Here is a 24,234-nt window from a genome sequence, read left to right on the forward strand (position 1 = left end):
TTGTTTCTGCTAATTAATTCAAGTTTGAGTTGCCAGAGTAATGAGTGATTTTAAATTCTAATCACTTAAAATAGTTTTATCTCGTGATGAAATGCATACAACTGCTGTTGTAAGTAATTTCGAAGATCTTAAGATTCCTCCCTGCATTGGATCGTGAACCACCTGAGTTACTACATGAAGGTTGCAATGTGTACTGGTCTTAATATGCGACATTTTGATGTTTATGTTGTTGCCAAAAACAGTTTATTATTCTTCTGTCATGGTTTCTGAATACGCTGGATGAACTATTTCAGTTTCTTAGACTGGGAAATGTATGAATACTTAAGCACCAACATCATTGCCAGTGTGATGTCGTGCAACCTCTTGTTCACTATGCTGAAAGTAGTAGATGTATCATCCAAGTAACAATGTAATTTTACAAAATTGCTGAAAGGGAGAACGGTGTTAAAAATATTGCAATAGTATCAAAAAGTGTTTGTAATACAGGAGATCAATGCAGAAATGTTCATTTTCATGCATTGAACATTTCCTGTTGGTAGATTATCCTATCTCAACACCTGTGTCAACAGATGTAGCTGTGGGAAGATTTCACGAAACAACAAGTAGGTTCTGTGAACACAACAAATGCTGGAGATCACAGCGGGTCAGACAACATCCATGGAGAGAGAGAGCAAGGTAACATTTTCAGTCTAGATGACTCGGAGTCATCTGGACTCAACGTTAGCTTGCTCTCTCTCCATGGATGGTGTCTGACCTGCTGTGATCTCCAGCATTTGTTGTTTTCAGTACAGACTCCATCATCCGCAGTAATTTGCCCCTAAATAGGTTCTGTGAATAGAAGGATTTTGTAGGTTCACCTTTTTGCTAAAGATAGCTGTGCTGAGCAAATGCGGTTCCAAGAAGTGCAATATGCACCTTAATGCCAACCATAAAAAGTGAAGGTCAAGTGAACAAAAGCTGGCTATGGCGCAGTGCAGTCATAGAGCTTGGAAACAGACTGTTTGGTTCAAATAGTCCATGCTGACCATGTTCCCAAACCAATCTAGTCCCACTTGCCTGCATTTGCCCCATATCCCTCCAAACCTTCCCTATTCAAGTATTTATCCATATGTCTTTTAAATGTTGTTACTGCACCTGCATCCACCAGTACCTCGGGCAGTTCATTCCACACATGAGCCACTCTCTGTGTAAGAAACAAAATGTTGCCCTTCATGTCCTCTTTAAATCTTTCTCCTCTCACCTTTAAAAATATGCTCCCTAGTTTTGAACTCGCTCCCCCTAGGGAAAAGACCCTTGCTATTCACCTTAAGTATTCCCCTCATAATTTTATAAACCTCTATAAGGTCACCCCTCAACCTCCTACTCTCGAGTGGAAAAAGTCCTAGCCTATCTTTATAACTGAAACCTTCCATTCTTGGCAACATCCTGGTAAATCTTTTCTGAACCCTTTCCAATTTAATAATATCCTTCCTATAGCAGGGCAACGAGAATTGTACACAGTATCCAGAAGAGGCTTCACCAACATCCTGTACGAACTCAAATTGACGTCCCAAGTCCTAAACTCAGGTCTGGGCGATGAATGCAAGCATGTTAAAAGCCTTCTTAACCACCCTGTCTACATGTGACACAAATTTCAAAGAATTATGTACCTGAACCCCTAGGTCTTTCTGTTCTACAACATTATACAGGGTTGTACTATTAATTGCATAAGTCCTGCCTTTGTTTATTTTTACCAGAATGCAGTACCTCCTATTTACACAAATTAAACTCCATCTGCCACTCCTCAGCTCATTGAACTAATTGATCAAGATTTCTTTATAATTTTAGATAACTTTCATCACTGTGCACTATACAACCAATTTTGGTGTCATCCGCAAAATTACTAGCCATGCCTCCGAAATTATCATGTTTGTCATTTATATAAATGATTTACAAAAGTGGACCCAGTACCAATCCCTGTGGAATACCACTGATCACAGGTCTCCACCACCATACTCTGTCTCCGACTGTCAAGCCAATTTTGTATTCAATTGGCAAGCTCACCCTGAATCCCATGTGATCTAACTTTACTAATTAGTCTACCATGCAGAACCTTGTCAAAGGCTTTACTAAAATCAATATGAACAACATCTGCCACTCTGCCCTCAGCAATCTTTTTGGTTACCTCCTCAGAAGGCTTGATCAAGTTTGTGAGACATAATTTCCCTCACACAAAGCCATGTTGACTATCCTTAATCAGTCCTTGCCTCTCCAAATGAGCGTAAGTCCTATCTTTCAGAATCACTTCCAACAACTTACCCACCACTGATGTCAGACTCAAAGGCCCACAGTTGCCAGGCTTCTCTTAAATAAAGGCACAACATTAGCCATGCTCCAGTCCATCAGCACCTCACCTGTAGTTATAGATGATACAAATATCTCTGCTAGGGGCCGCACAATTTCTTCCCTGACTTCCCACAACATCCTGGGATACACTTGATCAGGTCCCGGACATTTATCCACCTTTGTTTTCCAAGACCTCCAGCATTTCCTCTTCAGTATTGTGAACTGTTTTCGAAACATTAATGTTTATTTCCCTCAGTTATTTAACCTCCATTTCTTTTTCCACAGTAAAAGCTGACGTGAAATATTCATTTAATATCTCTCCTATCTCCTGATGTTTGACACATAGGTGACCTCGTTGATCTTTAAGGGGCCCTATTCTCTCCCTAGTTGCTCTTTTGCTCTTAATCTACTTGTAGAATCTCTTTCGATTATCCTTTAACCTTATCTGCCATCCCCTTTTTGCCCTTCTAATTTCCCTCTTAAGCATGCTCTTACACACTTAATACTCCTCAAGAAATTCATTTGATCCCAGTTATCTGTATCTAATATATGACTTTTTTTCTTATTCTTGACCAGAACCTCAATATCTTTGTTCATCCATTGTTCCCTACTCTTTCCAGCCTTACCCTTAACTGTAACAGGAACATAATGTCTCTGAACTCTCGTTATCACACATTTGAAAGCCTCCCACTTGTGATTCATCCCTTTACCTGCAAACTGTCTGATCAACTTTTGAAAGTTCCTGCTTCATACCATTAAAATTTGCTACACAGGTATTTCTGCTATAACGCGTGTTGGCTGTAACACAATTGATGAATAGTGGAGGCTGTTTGGATAACGTGAACTTTCTACTGTACAGTATAGCCATTTTCTACAGCACGAGGTCGCACAAGAATGCAACTGTTGTGTTATAGGAGAAGTACCTGTATTCCAATTAAGAACTTTAACTTTTTTGGAAGACCTATCCTTTTCTATAACTATTTTAAAACTGATAGAATTATGATTACTAGTCCCAAAGTGTTCCCCTGCTAACACTTCAATCACTTGCCCTGCCTTAATTCCCAAGAGAAGATCAAGTTTCGCTCCTTCTCTAGTACTTGTAAATATTAGAAAATTTATTTCTAATAGAAATAATTTCTATTTCGGGAAAATAGAAATCTTCTTCTATTTCTAAAAGCTAGAAATATATCTTTTTCTATATTGATAAAGAAAATTGTCTTGAACACCTTTAACAAATTCCTCACCATCCAAGCCTTTAACACTGTCAATCCCAGTCAGTGTTTGGAAAATTAAAACCGCTACTATTACAACCCTATTATTCACACGTATATCTGAGATCTCTCTATATATTTGTACCTCACTTTCCCTCTGACTAATTGGGGGGCCATTATTACAATCTCATCAAGGTGATCATCCCTTTCTTATTTCTAAGTTTTACCCACATAGCTTCACTGGATGATCCCTCAGAAATATCCTCTGTACGTACAGCAGTAATGTTTTCCTTCATCAAGAATGCCACTTCCCCTCCTCTCTTGCCTCCCTTTCTATCCTTCCTACAGCATTTAAAACGTGGAACATTGAGCTATCAGTCCTGTCCTTCCTTCAGCCGAGTTTCTATAATAGCTATGATGTCCCAGTCCCACGTTCCCGTACATGCCCAGAGTTCATCAGCCTTGCCTGTAAGGCAACGTGCATTGAAATAAATGCAGTTTAATTCTTCAGAACTACCTTGTTCTCTGATTCGTTCTTGTCTGTCTTTTTCACTGCTCCTTAGAACATCCCCGCCCCTCCAACTGGTTTAAAGGCTTTCAAAATAGGACTAGCAAATCTCCCTGCCAGGATGTTGGTCCTTTTCCAGTTCAGATGAAACCCATCTCTTTTGAACAGGTTTTGTCTTTCCCAGAAGAAATTTCAATGACCTAAAAATCTGGATCAATGCACTATCTCTTCAGCCATTGAAGTGTTTGCCCTATCTTTTTATTCCTACTCTCTAGAACGTGGCACCAAGAGTAAACCAGATTACTACCTTTTGAGGTTCTGCTTTTTGACCTTCTACCTAACCTCCTACATTCACTCAGCAAAACCTTCACCCTTTCTCTAACTATATTTTTCTTACCAGTGTGTGCAACAGCTTTTGGCTTCTTACTCTCCCTTTTGACAATAGGCTTCAACCGTTTTGAGACATCCTTGACCCTGGCACCAGGATACTACCCAGGATTCATGGTTACGGCTGCAGAATCTCCTGTCTGTGCCCCTGACAGGAGAGTCCCTACAACAATTATTCCTTTAAACCTTGACAAACCCTGCTTACGATTAATTAATTTTTATGCCCAAGATCTGACTGCCACTTCTATTTTCCTCTGAGAGACTATCCCCTTCAACAGTACCCAAAACGGAATATCTGTTTAAGAGAAGAATAGCCACAACAGACTGATGAGTGACCTTCTTACCATTCCTGAAGGTTACACATCTATCTGACTGATCCTGCTGTGTAACCACCTCTCCCAATCTGCTAACCATCACATTCTGGGTCTCTTCTATGCCCTAAGTGACATTAAACCTAGAAAGAAAGTCTTAAAAGAATCTTAGATGTAGAAAAAAACTACCCTCCCTTAACTGCAGATTTTAATCTGAAGCATGAAAAAGAGGAAAAAAGATTAAACAATCAAAATCTTTAAAAAATCAAGCACTTAGCTGAAACTTTCATCAACTGAAAAAAACCTCCTCTTCAAATCCTCTATCAGTCAGCTTTCAAATCTCCAGGTCTACGAAAAGAAATGTTGATCCCTAAATCCTGTCGTTATTTATTTCAGAGTTCTGTCCGTGCAAACGTTTTTTAAAAAAAATCTCTCTCCAGAACACATGACAAACACATGGACAGGTTTCTCCCCCAAACTCCTTGCGAGAAACAGTCTTCCTTCCTTGCATATGCTTTTCTTCTTTGATTTTTTTTGGAGTATAAAAGTTCCAAAAATAATTTTAAATGAAAAATTTCTCCTGCCATATAAAAACCAGAGGAAATTCACAAGAAAAGCCTGCAAGTCAGGAGCAGTTGCAAGATACACACCATATCCACAAGATACTCTTGTTCTGCCATTTTTTCTTTGACTCTATGCTTGGATTGTGTGGACTGCTACCTTGCCTCATCTGATGAGGGCTTTAAATATTTCATAATATTACACCAGTGTCCTTTGAACAGTGCCATTGACACTGCCCAAACTCCCTTTTGTGGTTGCTGACCCATTCACCACCTTGGGTAAACAGGATCTGTCTCCTGAATTGCCCTTGAGGTTTCTAGTGCATCAGCAAGACTGGTTTCCTTACTGTTTTCAAGGCAAGTTAACTTCCTTTTGCAGTCATCAGTCAAAAATAATTAATTTACCTTGTTTAGCCTGTAGCAATATATTTATTGTTTTCTGCTGGATCAACACTGACTCACAGGTACAGGTTCAACTGTCTGCTTATTTCACATTTGAATTAGCTAACCTTGAAATGTGGACAAATATGCTAATGTTCATGTCAGCTTTGTGATGAAAATTCCAGCTACATTTATGAACATGATTATGGAAAAATCATTGAGAAGTGATCGTTTATTTTACCCATCTGCAAAATTGATAGATTTTAATTGTTATAGCCCTGCTGAAGTTATTAGAATATCAGCATTCCCAAAATTCAGTTGACCTTTGGCTTAGCATACTCTTGTCAGTTAGAATAGTTTCTGTTGAGAGCTACTACTGGTTTGAAATGTTCAATTCAATTTACTGTACATCGCCAAATTTACTATCTGTTCTGCGTCTCGTCTTGGCATTTGATGTAGAGCATTGTCAAGAATTTTCAGGAAGTCCAAGTTTATAATATGGACTGTTACTTCCACTGCCCACAATGTCTTTCAAAACATAAATAAAGTCAATAGGTTGTTTAAGCACAACCTAACTTTCCTCCTTTCATGCTGTGACATCCTTTGAAAACTATACTTAATGTGTTTCCCCATTGGATTTCTCTCAGTAGTTTCATGGACTTTCTCCATTATAGATGTAAACTTGCAGTAGTAGATTTGCACAGTAACAGAGGCAAATTAAAACAATCCAGACCAGAAAAACCTCCATATAAACCAACATTGAGGCCAAAATACAAAGCTTTAGGAAGATCTATGTGAAAGGCAGAACTCAAAAATAAGTAAAACCTGAATTTGTTTTTTTTTTAAACATATGGGCAAAAGAATTGTATCATGGCTGCAGCGATTCAGTTGTAAACATGATCAATTTTGAAATCGGTGCATTTGCCTCCATAAAGATTTTGAAAATTTAACGTGAAATCTGCAAATCATTAGAAATAAATATAGAGGATTTTGAGTCCGTAACATTTTTCAACATGTAACTCATGAACTAAACTTGTAAATTAATGTTCTTTAAATTTTCCAGATCTGGATAATCATTGGGCATAAAATCTAGCTCTTATATTTAAGAACAGTTCAGCATAGTGCTTCATCAAAACGCAAGATTCAGTAATATAGCCTCTACAGGTCCTGCTTCCAAAATGGTAAGATGGAAAGTTTAGGCAGATATACCGAGTAAACAAATAATTTATTTTATTATGAAACAATACAGTAGTGTTCAGGCAAGGTCTGCACAAGTTGTAATTTCAATTGTTTTGGGTTTAAAAAAAAACACAGCACTCTTCACAGAGAAACGATAGATACTATTTTTAAATGTTGGTATGGCCTACTATGTTTGAGCACCCAAACAAAGTTAAAAGATAGGACAGCAGAGATGAAGTGGCAGACTTTTAAGAAGATATTTAATAGCTGTTTCAGCAAACTTGTATCACAAAGATGCAGAAAGATATTTTGAGAAGGATGCATTGTCTGTTGCTGTATAAGCAAGTTAAGTACAATATCAAGTTTTAAAAATACTATAGCTCTTGTGGATTTTAAGAAGCATATTTTAAGTCGGATTTTAAGAATGAGCAAAGAATAACTTCAAAAAAGGGAGAAATTTGTCTGAGAGAGATGGCTTATTAGAATATAGAAACTGATAAGTGTTTCTATAGATAATTGAATAGAAAAAAATAACTAAAGTTAGTGGAGTTAGTCAATGGAACTGGTAATAGAAAATCAGAAAGTAGAAGAGGTATTGATCATGTATTTTGCGCCTGTCTTCAATATAGAAGTCTTAGAAAACTTCTCAGAGTACTGGAAATCAAGAGGTGAAGAGAAGGGAGGAATTTGAAACAATCGCCATCACCAGGGAGTGAGTGCTGGGAATAGTGTTAAACCTAAAGGCTGACAAGCCTCCAGGGTCCGGTGGCTGACATCTAAAGAGTTTCAAAAGATGTGGCTGCAGAGATAGTGGATGGATTTGTTATGATATTCCACACCTTCCTTAGGTTTTGGAAGTATGCCAGTGGTTTGGAAAATAGCAAATACAATACTTGTTAAATTCAATAAAGGAGAGAGGCAGAAAATAGGAAACTATAGCTATCTGTCACAGGGAAATTGCTAGAATCCATTATTAAGGAGGTTCTAGCAGAATATTTTGAGAATGAGTGCAATCAGGCAGAGTTTTACAGTTATTACAGTTTTTTTGAGGTAATAAGTGTTGGGTAATGAAGAGCCTATTGATGTGGTGAATTTCAGTTTCCAAAATGCACTTGATAAGGCATGAGTGATAACCAGAGAAGCTAAGACCACACAGTGTGTGGGATAACATAACAAGGATTAATGATTGTTTGGGTAAGAGGAAGCAAAGTAGTGATAAATGTGTTCTTTTTGGGTTGCCAAGCTGTACCTGGTGGAGTGTCACAAAGCTTATTGCTGGGGTCTCAGCTATTTCCAATTTACACCAATGACATGGATAAAGACACAATGTATGATAGCTAAATTCGGTGATGACTGCAACATGGGTAAGAAGGTTGTCAAAAGAAGGTAAAGAATGTGCAAAGGTTAAGTGAGTTGACCAAAAAAAATGGCAGGTGGAGTTGAATGTGGGAGAATGTGAACTTTAGCAAGAAGAAAATTAAATGGAGAGATTGCAGAACTGCCCTGGTACACCAATCATAGAAAGTTAGGTGCAGGTATCCATGCAATGTTTTCTGTAATTTTCTTGATGCTGCCTGGACCTAGAGGTCCGCGTATGAAAGCAGAACCAAATGTGTTGACACGTTGATCGGTATGCGTGAATTTTCTCGGCAGTTGTGCAGCTTCACAGCTAGAGGTGTAATGTCTGTAGCATGTGATTAGAAAGGCAAGTGGAATGTTGTTTTAATTTTGCAAGGGATAGGGAATCTACAATTAGGGAAATTTTACCGCAGCCCTACAGGGAATTGGTGAGACCACATTTGGAATTGTGTATACAATTTTTGTTATTTGGAAGAAAAAGAATATTGTTGCCTTAGAATTAATTCAGAGAAGGTTGTGTCGACTTATTCCTGGGAAGACGGGCTCATGTTATGAAGAAAGGCCCAACCTGTTGAAACTACACCCATTGGAGTTTCAAAGAACTAGAGGTGGTGATGTTGAAACATATTCTGAGGGAACTTGAATGAGTGGATGTTTTCACTTGTGGGGAGGTGAAAACTAGGAGATGAAGTTTAAGAAAAAAAAGTTCTCCCTTTTATGATAGCTATGGAGATTTTTGTTTTCTGAAGTGTTGTTTATCTGTGGAATCTTCCACAAAACAACCAATACTAGGTTGTTGAATTTATTCAAGGTTGAATTAGACAGATTTTTGGTAGAGGAATGCATTAAGGGTTATAGGAGGCAGTCTGAAAGGTGCAGTTGAGACAATAACTAGGTCAGCCATGATCGTATTGAATGGTGGAGCATGCTTGAAAGGCCAAATGGCCCATCCTGCTCCTAAGTCTTTTGTTAAATAATTTATAACATAGCTAACAGAAGCAATTTTTTAAAAAATTTGTGATTCAAAGGTGGTACGGAGAATTTACAAGGGAATTCCCCTGCAACTAAGAGGAGAGGTCTGGTCTCTACTTCTCGAAATACAAAAAATCAAGTTGGAGAAGAAAGACCTGTATGATGTAAGTTTTTTTTGCAATTTCTGATACTTTTAACCCGATCCAGGGTTGTGCTAATGTGACTTTTTAGTTTCCCAAATTGTTAAAAGCATAAGAAGGAGCAAAATTATTTTGATGTACCTTGCATTTATGTATCTATAAATATAAAAATGTTAATAACTTGATAAGTTTAAAATAGTGTGTTGTAGGTTTACGAAGCTTGATTAACGAAGCTTCTATCACATGATACTTTGTTTTGTAAAACAGACTTTATGCTAAAGTAAACTTCTCTTCATTTAAAAATGTGATGTATTAACATTGTGCAGTAGTTCATCACCAGACTCATTTCCCCTTCCTACAATGTTTTCTGGAAAACTACATTATTGTGAACTACTTAGGATATCAGTTTTATTGGGCTGCTTTTCATTACATTTTCATGCAAACAGATTCATTTATTGTGAACAAACATATTCTTACAATAAATAGAAAAACTAGTCATCAGCAAAGGTACTATGTGGAATTTAGCTATTGTCCCATTTAATCAAAATGCGTGATGACAGGCATCAAGGCAACTCTAAAGTCGCTATAGTCCTTTTTCAGGAAAAAATGAGCAAACGGAAAATGACCCCAACAGAGCTAAGGATGCGAACTTGAAGGATTTCTTTTCTTGAAAAGAAAAGAAACTTATCATGGTCCAGTTAATCTCCTGTCATCATGATTGCAGTAGTGACAGCATTGGGATCTTTAAATCAGACTTCAATTCAGATGAGAGCTGAATAAAAGTAACTTCAGCTTCCAGAGTTGAGGAGAAAGTTAAAAATATTGATTTGTAGAACTTTTTCAGGCTCCCAGAAAATACTCGGATCTATGTAGCATGACCTGCTTTTTGTTTTTCAAGAAAGCGAGATCTTTCATTTTGCTTCCAGCTTCATGCAGGTTTTATCCGTCAGCTGACACAACTAGGTGTGTGCTGAAACAACAACTATTCCAGAGGGCATTGACCTTAAGACCTTGAGATGTAGGAGTAGAAGTAGGCCCATCAGATCTTTTCCACTATTCGATAAGATCATGGCTGATCTGATCATCCTCAGCACCACTTTCCTGCCATAATCTCATAACACTTAATTCCCTGACTGATTAAAAGTCAGTCTACCTCACCCTTGGATATACTTAATAATCCAGGCTCAAAGGTCTTCTGCTGTAAAGGGTTTAACAAATTGACTACCTCGAAGAGAAAAAATTTCTCCATACATCTGACTTCCATGGGTGAACTTTCACAGTGAGATTATGCCTTCTGGTCCTAAACTCTTCAAGAAGAGGAAACACCCTCTGCATCTACCCCGTCATGTCCCTGAAGGGTCTTTTATGTTTCAGTAAGGTCTCTTATTCTACTAAACTCCAACAAGTACTAGCCCAACCTGTTCTTATCCAGGATTAACCCAGTGAACCAACTCTGGACTGTCTCCAAGGCCAATATATTTTTCGGTAAGTAAAGGGCCGAACACTCTGCGCAGTATTCCAGCTGTAGTCTTACTGGTGCCTTGTATAGTTTTAGGAAGACCTCCCTACTTTTATGTTCCATTCTCTTTTGAGATAAAGGCCAACATTCTATTTTTCTTCCCGTTTACTTGCTGATCTTGGCTGATTAGCTTTTTGTGATTCGTGCAAAAGGACCCCCAGACTCCTCTGTGCCGCAGTTTTGTGTATCTTTTCCTACTTAATATTCAGCTCTTCTATTCTTCCTGCCAAGGTGCATACATCACATTCTCCCACATTATATTCAATCTGCCAAGTTTTTCCCCACTCACACAACATGTCCATATCCCTCTGTTGACTAATTTTGTCACCTCACTACTTGCTTTCCCACTTACTGTTCTATCTTCTGCAAACTTGGCAATAGTACATTCACTTCCCTCATCGAAGCCATAACGTATATTGTAAACAATATGAAGTAATAAATAATTGTGGCACTGAACCGTGTGGCAACGTCAGTAGTTGCATGTTGTCATCCTGAAAATGCCCTCTTTATCTCAACTCTATCATCTTTTTTTCTTAGTTAACATTTGACCCAAATAGACTGATATGCACTACCTTATCAAATGCCTTTTGGATATTTTACAGTTACTAGTTCCCCTTTGTCTATCCTGCTTGTTATTTCCTCAAAGAACTCTGAATTTGTCAGACATGACTTCCTCTTCATAAAAGCATACTGGCTTTGTTTGATAATATTGTTTCTAAATGTTCTGCTATTACGTCCTTTATAATAAAAACTAGTATTTTCCCAAAGACATATGTTGAGCTCACTGGCCTATAGCTACCTGTTTTTTATTGTCTTCCTCCCTTTTTGAATAAGGGTGTGTTGTATTGGCAAATTTCTAGGACTTTTGTCAAATCTAAGGATTCTTGGAAGATTACCACCAGTGCATTCACTATCTCCGCAGTTACTACTTTTAAAATCTGAGGATATATCCCATCAGGTCCAGGGAACATATCATTCTTTAGCTCCATTACTTTACCTAGTACTTTATCTCCAGCAATAGTTATTGTAAACATCTGCTCTTCCCAGCCCCTATTAAAAATAGACCATTCTTTTGCACAATGTCGTATTGATGACATTGGAAAGGTATGTCTGCAGTAAGTTTTCTCATAAGACTGTGCTGTTCTTAAATAGGTCAAAGGAGATACTGGAGAGTAGTCTTCTGAGCTTTGAATATTAGCTACTTGGAAGAAACCTCTACCCTCCCCTTGTTAAAGGAAGCCTAGATGAGTTCAGAAAATTAGTGACTGGACCCATTGAACAAATTCCTATCTTAATTAACAAACAGAAATTGCTGGCAAAACTGTGGGAAAAGCTTTCTCCCCACAGATGCTGCAATTTCTGCTTTTGTTTCAGATCTCCAGCATCGGCAATTCTTTGTTTTATTATTCCTATCTTAATTGTTTAGTTAATAAACCAAAATTCTTCAGTTATTTTACCTTGCTACAATTAAAAGAGATGGCAGGTTATAGTTGTAATGTCTTATTTTAAATGTACCACAGGTACGTAGAAGCCTTTGCTCAAGCACACTGATTAGTGAGGAGTGATAAAACATTATCATTTAGCTTTGGCTCCTAAACTTTGAAGTTTGGACCAAAATTATTTTTCAAGGTATTCTGAATATTTTTATTTTTGAAGTTTTCATAACACATTTTTAATTGTTCTGCTTGTTTGCAACTTTGCTGTAAAAAGTCAATATAATGGCAGTCTATGCTGGAATACTGCATTGTGCCTAATGTTCACTTGATACTTGGTACTTTTTTTTTACAATTCGGCATAGTACAATCAAGTGTTCAGAATTTGGTGTTATATTGCGCAATTTTATTTGAAGAAAATTTATTACAGTGCCATCTAGTCACAAGATTTCGGTACTACACTAATAACAAATCCTGTGCAATAAGAAAGAGGTTTTGTCCATCTGGACCACAAGTTCCTGGCCTGAAGGAGAAGCATTATTGGCACCTGTATCAAATAGATACTAAACTAAAATCCCAAATGAAAGCAAAGGACTCAGATGCTGGGAATCTGAAATCAACGCAGAAAATACTGGAGAAACCTCATGCCCTACTTCCTGCAAAAATTGCATTCAATTCTCCCAGTTTCTCTGTCTGCATCACATCTGTTCTGATGATTCTACCTTACTCTCAGCTGTTTCTGACATGACCTCCTTTTCCCTCAAATGAAGATAACCCACCCATTGTGGTTGAGTGTCCTCAGCCATATCCAACCCATTTCCCATACTTCTGCCCTTGCCCCTTTCCACCCTCTGAGAACAATGATAGGGTTCCCCTTGTCCTCACTTTCCACTGCACTATTCTCCACATTCAAAAGATCCTCCTCAACCATTCCTGCCACATCCAGCAGGATATCACCAAACACATCTTAACCTCCCCTCAACAGTAGGTATTCCGCAAGGACCATTGCATCTGTGACACCCTGGTCCACTCTTCCACCACTCCAAACAGTTCCTTACTCCCCCATGACACTTTCCATGCAATTGCAGAAGATGGAACAATTTTACCTCCTCCCTCCTTACTGTCCAAGGCCCCCACGTACCTTCCAAGTGAAGCAACATTTTACTTGTTTGTTCAATCTAGTCTACTGTATTTGCTGTTCACAATGCAGTCTCCTTTACATTGGCAAGACCAAAGGCAGAGTGGGTGACTACCTTGCAAAACATCTTTGTGCTCTTCATAGGAATGAAGCCTGACCTTCCAGTTAATTGCCATTTCAGTTAAAAACTTTGCTGTCATGCTCTTATTCTGTTCTACACCAGCTGCAATTGTCCAATGAAGTATGAAATAAGCTGGAGGAGCAATGCCTAATTTTCCTTTTGACACTTTCCAACCTGGAGGACTGTATGTTGAATTCCATAACTTCAAATTTTGACTACATGATGTCTGTTCTCCGTTTTGTGGGTGGCATGGCGGTTCACCGGTTAGTACTGTTACCTCAGTGCCAGAGACCCAGGTTCAATTCCAGCTTTGGATGATTTGTCTGGGTGGAGTTTGCATATTCTCCCTGTGCCTGCAGATGAATAGGGATGTGCAGGCTAGGTGGATTAGCCATGGCTCATGCGGGGTTATGGGGTTACAGTAGAGGGTTGGGTATGGGTGGGATGCTCTTCAGAGAGTCGGTACAGATTCAGTGGGCCAAATGGCCTGCTTCCACTGCAGGCTTCAATGATTCTGTGATTTTCACGCCCCCCCCCCCATCTTGTTTACTTTGCTGTCAGTTGGGAGGACCCATTTATTCCCTTTCACAGCTTAATTTACACCCATTTTATATTTCTTTCTTTTTGACAGCAATTAACAACTCCATTGTCTTTTGCACTCGGCCACTCTACCATCTGTGTCTCTCACTCCTCCTCTGCCCATGTGAATATATATGTGTCTGAAAAAATCATTCTGAATTTAAAATGTTAGCTTCGATTTTCTCACCACAGACGCTGCAAGATCTTCTGAGTTTCTCCAGCATTTTCTGTTTGTTTTTGAAATAACATCTGCTGTTTGATTGTGAGATGATCTGATACTTTATGAAGTACAGAGTCCCTCAATAGGCAAGTAAACAGCATGTTGTTTAGGTGAGTCAAAACAGGCTATGGATGCCCAGGTTTGCTCAGTGACCTATTTAGCTCCCCTCAAACCGAAGTGCATTTCTAAGCTTGTACTGTTTGTTTTTGACATTCTGTACTGGGGAAACCGCTGGTATTCTTGCTCCTGATTTCTGTGCCTCGACCTGTATTGTTAAGTCATGTTCGGGTGTTGACTGAAGAACAATTTTGGTTGCAGCACCTTTCTTTACTCTTTCCTCTGTATCCCTGCTCCCAAACACCATTACCAGCAATTGAAAGCTCACAGATGAAGTGAAGAACTATTGATACTCGTGTAATGTAGAATGAATCTATACTTGTACATATATTGGTAAAAGGTTACTAATGGACACGGATAAAAATTGCAGTGTAGTTTGTTTTACTACTTAAGAAACTATGAATGCTTTTGAGATGAATAAGTAGACCTAAACTAAAGGTGAGGATTGTATATAATTATGAATTAGATTTAAAGTGTTTTGGATATGCTGACAAAATATGATTTAGAATAATTTGTAAAAGTCGATTAATACTTCAGTATTATAATTTGTTATCAACAGAGACCATTCCTGATAAATCTAAATTTCTTGATCTCTTCTCTCCTGCACTTAAAATTCAGAAACTGAAAAGCAGAGCTCGGACAGTATCTCCAGACATCAGGCAGATTGATCTGGATGTGAATCGTACTTACAGGGACCATATCATGTTCAGGGAAAGATATGGAGTGAAGTAAGGGCAGTTTGTTTCATTACCTCTTGAGTGTTTCTACATTCTACTTGCATGAGAAACCTTTTTGTAGTTTCTGTTTCACCTACAAAGTTTTCACACAGCACAAACCTCCCCCTTTTCATGCTTCCATCAAATAGTTGCAACGATATACAGAAAGTCACCTGTAGTGAATGGCTAATTCTGCTATACCCCTCCCTGTGTGAAGCTTGACTGACTGATTGATTGTTATGCAGATCTTCACAGCAGTATGGCCTGACCCCAAAGGAAAATTGTGAGCATGAATCTATCTTGTTACTGTAAACTATGGCAAATTCTAATGAGCTGCCTATCTACCATTTTGATTTCTTAAAAAATCAAATGCTTACATTGGAACATCATTAGCTTCATCTCATTTTAATTAGTTATGTCCGTGTTTGATTTTGTGTGTTACAAATATTTCTGTTTGTAGAATAATTGCTCATGGATTCGTGAGGTGCAATGGGAATCGGGGTAGGTAGAGGAGCCTTTGCAAGGATGATGAACTGACATTAACATTTGCACTTGGGAACCCTGCAGCATAATTGCTTCAACCATGCTTAATTTAGTTCGACCTCCTTGTTGGGTTCATTTCTTGTAAGTTTGTATTTGTAATGTCAGCACTCAGAAAGCAAGATGCGTAACTGGTTTGATGATTTCTATTTTATGGCACTTATTTTAATGCATGATTAAATTTCTTTAAATTTTGTGGATCTAATGCTTGGCTGAAGGTTGCACCTATAAAAATTAATATGTAAGCAATTAGGATTGCAATCTGGCAATTGAACTTTTGTATTTTGCTTTTGGTGTTGTATTGACTACAACTGGACGCAGCACACATCAGCACTTCATCTTAAGTACTGAAATTAAATACTTTCATGCTGTGCATGTCTTTACTTTCTATTGAAAAATATTCTTCACTTTGTTTGAAATATTAGTGATAAAAATCTTCCTTTAGATCATTTATTCCTGGTACTAAAAAGGTGCCTGTAAGTTGGATATAACTGGGTGAATATTTTTTTAACTTTCACTGTAATAAGCATACACATATCTAAAGGTTGGTGAAAACCCATTGATTTAAAGTTTTGATTCTTACTTGAGGTGTTTCTCGTCTACTAATTTTGTATCAAAGTCATGGCATACAAAATACTAGAAGAGTTTGCTTTAACAATGCAATTTCAACACTGATCTCAAGAGGAACAAACTATGAGTTACTGCTTAATATGGTTATCTTTATTCCGCCTTGTGTCCTTGCAACTTTGAGTAGTGCTTGTGAGATTACTTAATACTTCAGTTACAGTCAAACAGGTTACAGGTTTGCCAATGAGAATTTGATACTAAGCGCTATTCCCTTTGCCGTGGGTTCCCAAACTATGGGTCACAACCCCCAGTGGGACAGGGGGATGAGCAATTAGTGTTGCCAGTTCCGTGGCAGCAGTGGCGACACAGTCAAATTTGGCAGTCCTTGGGACTGTTTAAATGTACACTTTTTTTTTTGCCTGTGGGACAGACTTAATCCAATGAACACAAGGGGCCAAAATCACTGACACCAACAGAGCCTGCAAGATGGTTGGTGCCTGAAATTTTTGTACCTGTAACCCTGTTCTGTGAACCCCTTCCCCCCCCCCAAAAAAAAGTTTCACAACAACAGCTCCTCACACCCTTCTGCCAGCCTTCTCTGGGGTCGTGCCAAATATGAAGCAGCAAAATGGGGTCATAGCAAAAAAAAAATGGTTTGGGGAAGCAGAGTCTTGTGCTGTGTATAAACGAGTTATACAGTACGTGATGTGATGAACAGTGTCCTGTTTGGAGATGGAGGTTGGGTGGAGGAAGAGGTTTGCAATTCCTCTTCCAAACATCTCCAGCAGTCCTGAGGAGCACATTTGCAAATAATTTGACAACTAGTTGAGCAAGTTCTGCCTGACCTGTCATAGATTCTTTGACCTTCATTTGAGTTGCAAATCAGTCATGATAGGCATATATAATGCTAGGTCTTAGATCATTCAGCATTTCCATTTGAAATAGTTTGTAAATATTCTTGGAATAAAGTAACATTGGATTTTAAATTGGATTTTAAAACTAATTGCATTAAGTCAGAATTTGCAGCAAAATGCAAGGGTTTGCAATAATCATTTTCTAGTAAAAATTAATATCCCTATAAACATTACTTCTGAAGTTTAGTGTAATATTAGAAAGTATAAAACCATGAATAGCTTCAACTAGCCCCGTTGCCCACTCCAACAATGTTTCAAGGAAGACAGCATTTCAAGAAGTGAGCATTTATCATCCACTTGCTACAGTTGATGCAGAATGGTCAGTAAACCATACTTTGGCATTCCTGAAACACCTGATCTTATAGGTACAAGAATCGTGGATTGTAATGATCCCAGCTGATTTTCATTTTGGGCAAGTCAGATCCCAAAGTGAATCTTGATTTATTAAACCCTAACTTTGTTTTCTTTCAACCAAGTTGGTCGGTTACAGAACACATTTACAAGAGGCTTCCAATGCACTTTAACACAAAGAATAAAATATTTATTAAACACTATTTTTTAAAAAAAATCATGCTGTATTGACCTAGACAAAAAGTTTGGAAAGATTTCATTGTGGACATTTAGAGTGGATTCAGTTCATGCTATTCCTTTTAACCCTGAGATTCCCTTAGAAACACTGAAACCTCAATGAAAAATTTACACAATAAAGCTCCTTGCTCAGGCTGGCACAGCTGCCACCAGTTTCCTTTTAACCAATTTCTATGCGGTCACTAGATTTTTTTTTTTCCCCTTCGGTTTCCCTTCAGTTAATATCTCTCCCGAAGACACCTAAATCAAATTGCAAACTAAGCTCACTATAACTTTTAACTTCAAAGCAACTGCATGAGTTCCGTACATCCCATTTGAGCAGATCTTCACTAGCATATACCTCATACAGACTGCCTTTCTGGCATTGTTCTGTCTTTCTGTGCATGTTATTGGACCTCTAAGCGATTAGCGTAGTTTCATTTTTGCTGTACCTTTTGTTACTGCACTGAAGTGTTCTTTTTAGAATGTGCGTGACCAAAATAAGCTTCCAGATCTCTTTGTACCAAGCCACGAGAACAAGCAGAAATGAAACAAAACTATGTCTTCTTTCCTAATGCAAGAGATAAAGTATAAATTCCACTCAAAGTTATGCATTTTTCTGAACAGAGGTCATGTGGTAATTCATATATGAAATGATGAACACCTGCGGTAGGAAGAATGGTTGAAACTGGTAAACAATTTTACAAGCAACTAGATTCTGTGCTGTGAAAACAGGAAGGGCAGTACTCTGAAAACATGAGATCAGTTCGGCCTTTGTCAGATGACGGGCTGGCTTGGATAACAACGCGGCAGCATCTTATTAAGAGGATTGTATATTTGAATCCTATAATACGATTTCAGCACATGGTTTCAATTGGGTGACATTTTAGTACCATAATGAAGTAAGATTGCATTGGTAGAAGTGACAGCTTTTAGAAAACGGGCTCGATATTTTGTCTTTGCAGGTAGTGGAAGTCGGGCAAATTCCTCAGTTCGGTCTGCTGCTCACGGGAGAATGTGCGTCCCTGCAAAAAGTTTTTTTTTTAATTTCCTTGGGAGGGGTAGGGCATGCTAGAGCCAGACTCATTGATCCCAGAAGTACTTCATTTCAGTTATAATAATAAATGCCTCACTTGTCATCTCTATTCTCTCCCATGCCCCATCTGTAGTGTCACATGCTCTCGACTGACCCCCTACCCCGTCATATGCTTGATTTCAAGCTGTGCTGCTCCACTCGCTGCCAGAACCCCTCATATCCTTTTTGCTAAGCTAAGCCAAACCATTTCCATGCCCATTCATCATCTATGCACTCTGTGCAATCGGTGAATCCTATGGTGTTGATTTTGGGTTTTCGTGATTACAGCTTCCTACTTAATTTAGGAGTTGACAGCTTGTAGCAATTTTCTTATAGTTTATAGCACTTGTCAAGAAGCAGCAGATAAGATGTGCAACATCAATTAATTAGGCACAGAAAGTATATGACTATGACAGATAAGAATGCCTGATTGATCCTGAATCTGTCCTGTGGAATGGAGGAACTAGGTCGGTGGTTTTGAAGTGGTATCTTTTGTCTTTCAGGTTGATGTAGGTGAATTCCTGGTCTTCTCCCAAGATATAATTGCTTGTTTCCCTTGATAACCATCTCTCCCCACCTATCCCTTGATATACGTTATTTTGGGGGCTGACCATCTATGTTGTTGTCAATTACCTATCTAAGCTCTCAGCCAATGACCATGGCAAGATACTCAGGATGACAGTTATCCCCTTGCCTTTTTTTAATGAGGGCTAGTTTATCATTCTTTCTAAGAACAAATTCTTGGAAAATTCTAATTTTTAACAGAACCCAGTTTCCAACAGTAGTATCCAATATATCGTCTGCTATAATGATATCGCATTTCCTGTATGGATTTTCATTTACCAACTTTGTTTTGAATTACTGGAATATGCAAGGAAGAAGAAGATGGCAGCACTTTGTATTAAGCACAGCACAGTACAGTGCATTGTTTTGAGAATATTAAGAAAGCCATTGACTTACACACATTTATCTTTTTCTGGCAAACAAAATCTTTGTGTGATGAGTTTAGGCATGACCCTTTAATACCACCCCAGGGTCAAGTAGAGCTGGTAGTTATCTAATTAAGTGTGGAATGTGATGTTGTGTTTTCAGGTAATGCTGCTGACAGAAAGCATGCATATAAAAAATGCGATAAGGCCATGAATGGACCTTTGGGGGAGGTAGTGGTGCTCAGAGGTAATGGTGCTGAAGTGAGATGAGAAGATATAGCATGTGCTTCTTTGGCTACAACTGTGCTGTGAATAGAACTAAACAAGGGCAGCCCCAGCCACATAGCTGGTAGGGATGCTTTGGTGGAGGCTGTGTGGTCAGCATGCAAGTGGTTGCTGACAGCTCTAGAAGGATGCTGTAATATAATCTTGGAACCAAATCGTTTAAGAAATAATTCCTCATAATTGAGGGTGCCTAATTAAAGTGAATGTACTTTAGTAACTATGCTTATTCAACGTGCTTGGTTTGAATGGCTGAATGGGTTTTGTGAAATGTATATTTCATTAACATTATTGATTTCTTAAAATCTATGTTTTGAAGTTATCAATTATCTCCTATGCTTAAGATTTAACTTCTCAATTAAGATAATTTTAAAGAGAGATTTTAAATTACCGTATAGACTTGGACTGATTAATCTGGTTTTTATTGAAAAGATTGACCTTAGCCTTTTTCAGCTCAAAAATATTTGTTCCATTTTTAAAATGCTGGTAACTAGTTTGAATCCTCTTGTCAGTTCTAATTTGACAAATGGTGACCGTGATAATTAATTCCTGCCTTGCACCAATACAAGAGTTGATGCATTTAACAATGTTTTATCGGTTGACGTTTAAAGATTGGTGTTAGATTAAAGTGACATAGATTTATGCTACCTCTCATGTAATTCACAATGTTATAATTGTATTCCATTCCATTTAAACGGTTTCTTATTTTTTAATTATGTTATTTGGAAGGAGAATTGGACTCTTTTCAGCAATTAACTTTTGATAGCGTACCTTTGGCATTTTTTAGATTATTGCACATTAACTTTTTTTTTTCTTATTTTAAAACCATGTAATTTTATATTTTTACATTGTCATTATATCAAGTTAATGAGCCTCCTTCAGGTGAGATCTTCTCAATAGCTGCAAATTTGAACTTTAAAATGACATAATACTCCACTAAAACTTTTCTTTAAGATTGAATTAATGAAAGACTTCAAACTCAAGCCTCTTGAGATTAGAGCAGTCCGCCAATGTGAATAAGAGCATCTGTAGTTGATTCCAATCAGCTGTGTGAAAACTTGTTGTACATGTTTCTCTCTGGAGAATCAAATCATTGGATAAAATATCCACTATTGAACTGTGCACTGACAGCATTAAAAAAGAAAAGCTACTTCATCTGTTACATTTGGTGTTTTGAGGCATTTTTATTGGTTGCATACTTCAGCTGTGGTTTGTTATTAAATGTAATTAATAAACCACTTTGAACACAAGAAGGTTTGAACACTTTTAACCTTTCGTGATCTTAAAGCCATATTTTATTCTGACTTTAATGCAACAACATTGAAAGACGTAGCAAGATTGGCATTTGAGAGAGATTTAATTCCGTTAATACATTAAGATTTTCTCTGAAATGTATAGTTGATCTACAAAGCAGTTGCAGGCCCATGTGATCTTCTTTTGCACAATTCCTCTATGTAATGTCTTTATATTCTTTTTCTAGCATTGAAACTCAATAAGAAATTAGGAAAACACATGGTTTTCAAAAGAAAAATGCAGTAATTAAATGAGCATGAGGACACTATAGTGCACATGCAACTGCCACATTTGAGTTACCTCAACATTATTTTCATTATGCAGCTCTTCCTTGATACTTTCCCCTCCCTGGTGATTGTCCTTTAATTACAAAGCTCAGAAAAGAAATGTCTGTAATTAGCAACCTGCTCTGAAACTTCTGCTCACATTTTGACAACTGTGATAAATTGTACCACAGCAGCTTCAGTGGCAGAGATAATGATGCCAATTTCCTTGGCATGTTAGTACCTCAGAGTAAAATCTGTTGTAGAGCCATGAAAATGACTTCGAAGTGCAACGTACCAGGTTGATCAATTTTGGCTGCTGTTTTTTTTTGCAATGTGTTTATTTTCTGGATCTGGTTGTTCTGAGGACAGCATTTGTTGCTCGTCCCAATTGACTCTTGAGAACTTGGTAATGTATTACTTTAGTGTGAATCATGTGATTTAATGCTATTTTTTGCAGTGATGAATCGTGAAAATTTAATATGTGTTAAATTGAGGCTGGTTGAATTCAATTTTTCAGTGTTAGGATGAAATTATATATTTATCAGTAAAACTTCCTATTCCAATTGGTTGATAGCCTTATTCTCTCTTCCTTCTGAATTATTATGCTAGTCTTTCACTAAAATAATTAACATGCTGTTTTTATGAAATATCAGATTAAATTTGACTTTGATGCCAAGATTAATTATAGATGTAAATTCTAAGTGAATTCTAACAATTCTGAAAAGGCTCATCTGTGTACACAATATATAATGAAATTGAGATTAGCACTGCATTCAAAATTATACTGTCTTTTGGTTATGCTAAATCAGCTTTCTTTTTTTGCTATTACTCAAGTGGTATACGCAAATCCCTAACTCACTTGAATTTATCAGTTCTTTGCAAATTTACCATGCATGAGGCAGCTCTGAATCTTCCCTTCTAAAAGTAAAGGTGATATGAAATTGTTCACTATGTTAGCAGTAAGCTTTGTTTTTTGCTTCATACACACTGAACTGGAAACTTAGTAAAACTCTTAAAAATTCATGAAAACATCAAGTTTACTGCTTTCTCAATCTCCCTAAATCACTCCCATTGTTTAAACTCCCTATATCATATTCATGGCCATCCCCTTCTCTTTGCCATCTCATTTGGTTTTAATCTTAGAAAAGACCGTTTCCTTGTATTGTTCACCACTCTGTCTCCATTCTATCCCTTATCCTAACTTTTGTATTCATCCCTGGAAAAAATCTATTTCCCCAATTCGTTTACAACTGGACTTGCAAAATACCAAAAATCTTGCCTTTGGCCCTCCATTTGTCACAATGTCTCTGCAAATATTGATTTCTCAATCACGTCTTCACAGCAACACCTCCTGCTTTCGTCCTAGTTCCCATTTACTTTTCTCTCTCACGCTGCCTGTTTTCCCCCATTACGGCTTTCATCACAGCTCTTGGGTGTGAAAAGATATGGTTTAGCTATACATCACAAGACCTGTCTGGACTACATAAAATGCTACCGCATCTTCTTAACAGTGAAAACTGCTCACTATTCTAGGATATTCCTGGAATGCAAGGATAATCCCTAGCTTTCTTTTTCCTCAATTGCAGACCATCTTTTTAAACCCCTGTCCCTGCATTCCTTATCTCCAACAGCACATACAAGAAGCTGATAAACTACTTCATCATTGAGATCAAGACCACCCAATGAGCTGTCTCGCCTCTGACCAGATTCTGCTACCTCACCTGTAAAATCTTCCTTGTAATGCTCTTGGCCTGGCCCTAAACTGTCATGTTTCTCTTGTTTTCCCCTTATCTCGCCTCATGCCCTCAGCTTATCTTGTCCATAATCCATCTTCTGATTGCTCAAATAAAAACAAAAAGTGCTGGAGAAACTCAGCAGGTCTAGTTGTACCTGTCAAGAAAAAAATTGTGAATAGTTAGAGTCCAGTGACTCTTCTTTTGAACTCTGTTCCTTTGATCCTGCTCCCACGAAGTGCTGATTATCCAACTTCCTCTACTGATCTCCGTGTTAGCCAGTTCTTTCTTATCAGTTGCTGTACCTCTTTCGTTTAAGTCTGCTGTCATCACCATTCTCCTAAGAACAAAGATTACCCTTGACCTCATGTCCTTGCAAACTGACGTCCCATCTCCAACCTCTGATTCCTCTCCATAGTCTTTTGAATCTGTGTCATCTCCCAAATCGGTTTACTTCCTCCTTGGGCTTTGTTTTAGTCCCTCTAATTAGGTTTTTGCCTGCCATGCACCAAAACAGCTCTTATCAAAGTCATAAATGACATACTGCATTACTGTGACAAAAGTCAAATTTCCTTCCTTGCCATACTCAACTTATATTCCTTTAACATAAGTATTCACTTTGACCATTTCTCCACTGATGCCCAGCTTGGTGGTATTGCTGTCATGTGGTTCCATTCTTATCTGTCTAGTTGTAGCCGGAGAATTGGTCACAATGGCTTCTCCTCTTGCTGCACTACCTCACCTGTCACAGGATCAATCCTTATTTTCAAACTGTCCTCCTGCTTCTCATCTACATGCAGCCTCATGTTTTCTTTCATTCAATTGAAGACACCTGGCTCTACCTCATTACTAACTCTCCAGACTCCTCCATTGTTGCTAAATTAGTAAACTC

General features: G+C 37.9%; 1 protein-coding gene across 4 annotated transcripts in view; it reads left to right on the forward strand.

Moving 5' to 3' along the window:
- The window catches only part of usp6nl (USP6 N-terminal like), a 271,323-nt gene that overhangs the window by 177,955 nt on the left and 69,134 nt on the right, over positions 1-24,234 (forward strand). For all 4 annotated transcript variants that reach the window (XM_048610396.1, XM_048610398.1, XM_048610397.1 and 1 more), the window contains exons 7-8: positions 9,250-9,357; positions 15,079-15,188. In XM_048610396.1, the coding sequence (XP_048466353.1) occupies positions 9,250-9,357; positions 15,079-15,188 (218 nt within the window). The remainder of the gene's footprint in view (positions 1-9,249; positions 9,358-15,078; positions 15,189-24,234) is intronic.

This window comes from Rhincodon typus, chromosome 22, assembly GCF_021869965.1.
Source record: "Rhincodon typus isolate 14 chromosome 22, sRhiTyp1.1, whole genome shotgun sequence".
NCBI classification, from domain to species: domain Eukaryota; kingdom Metazoa; phylum Chordata; class Chondrichthyes; order Orectolobiformes; family Rhincodontidae; genus Rhincodon; species Rhincodon typus.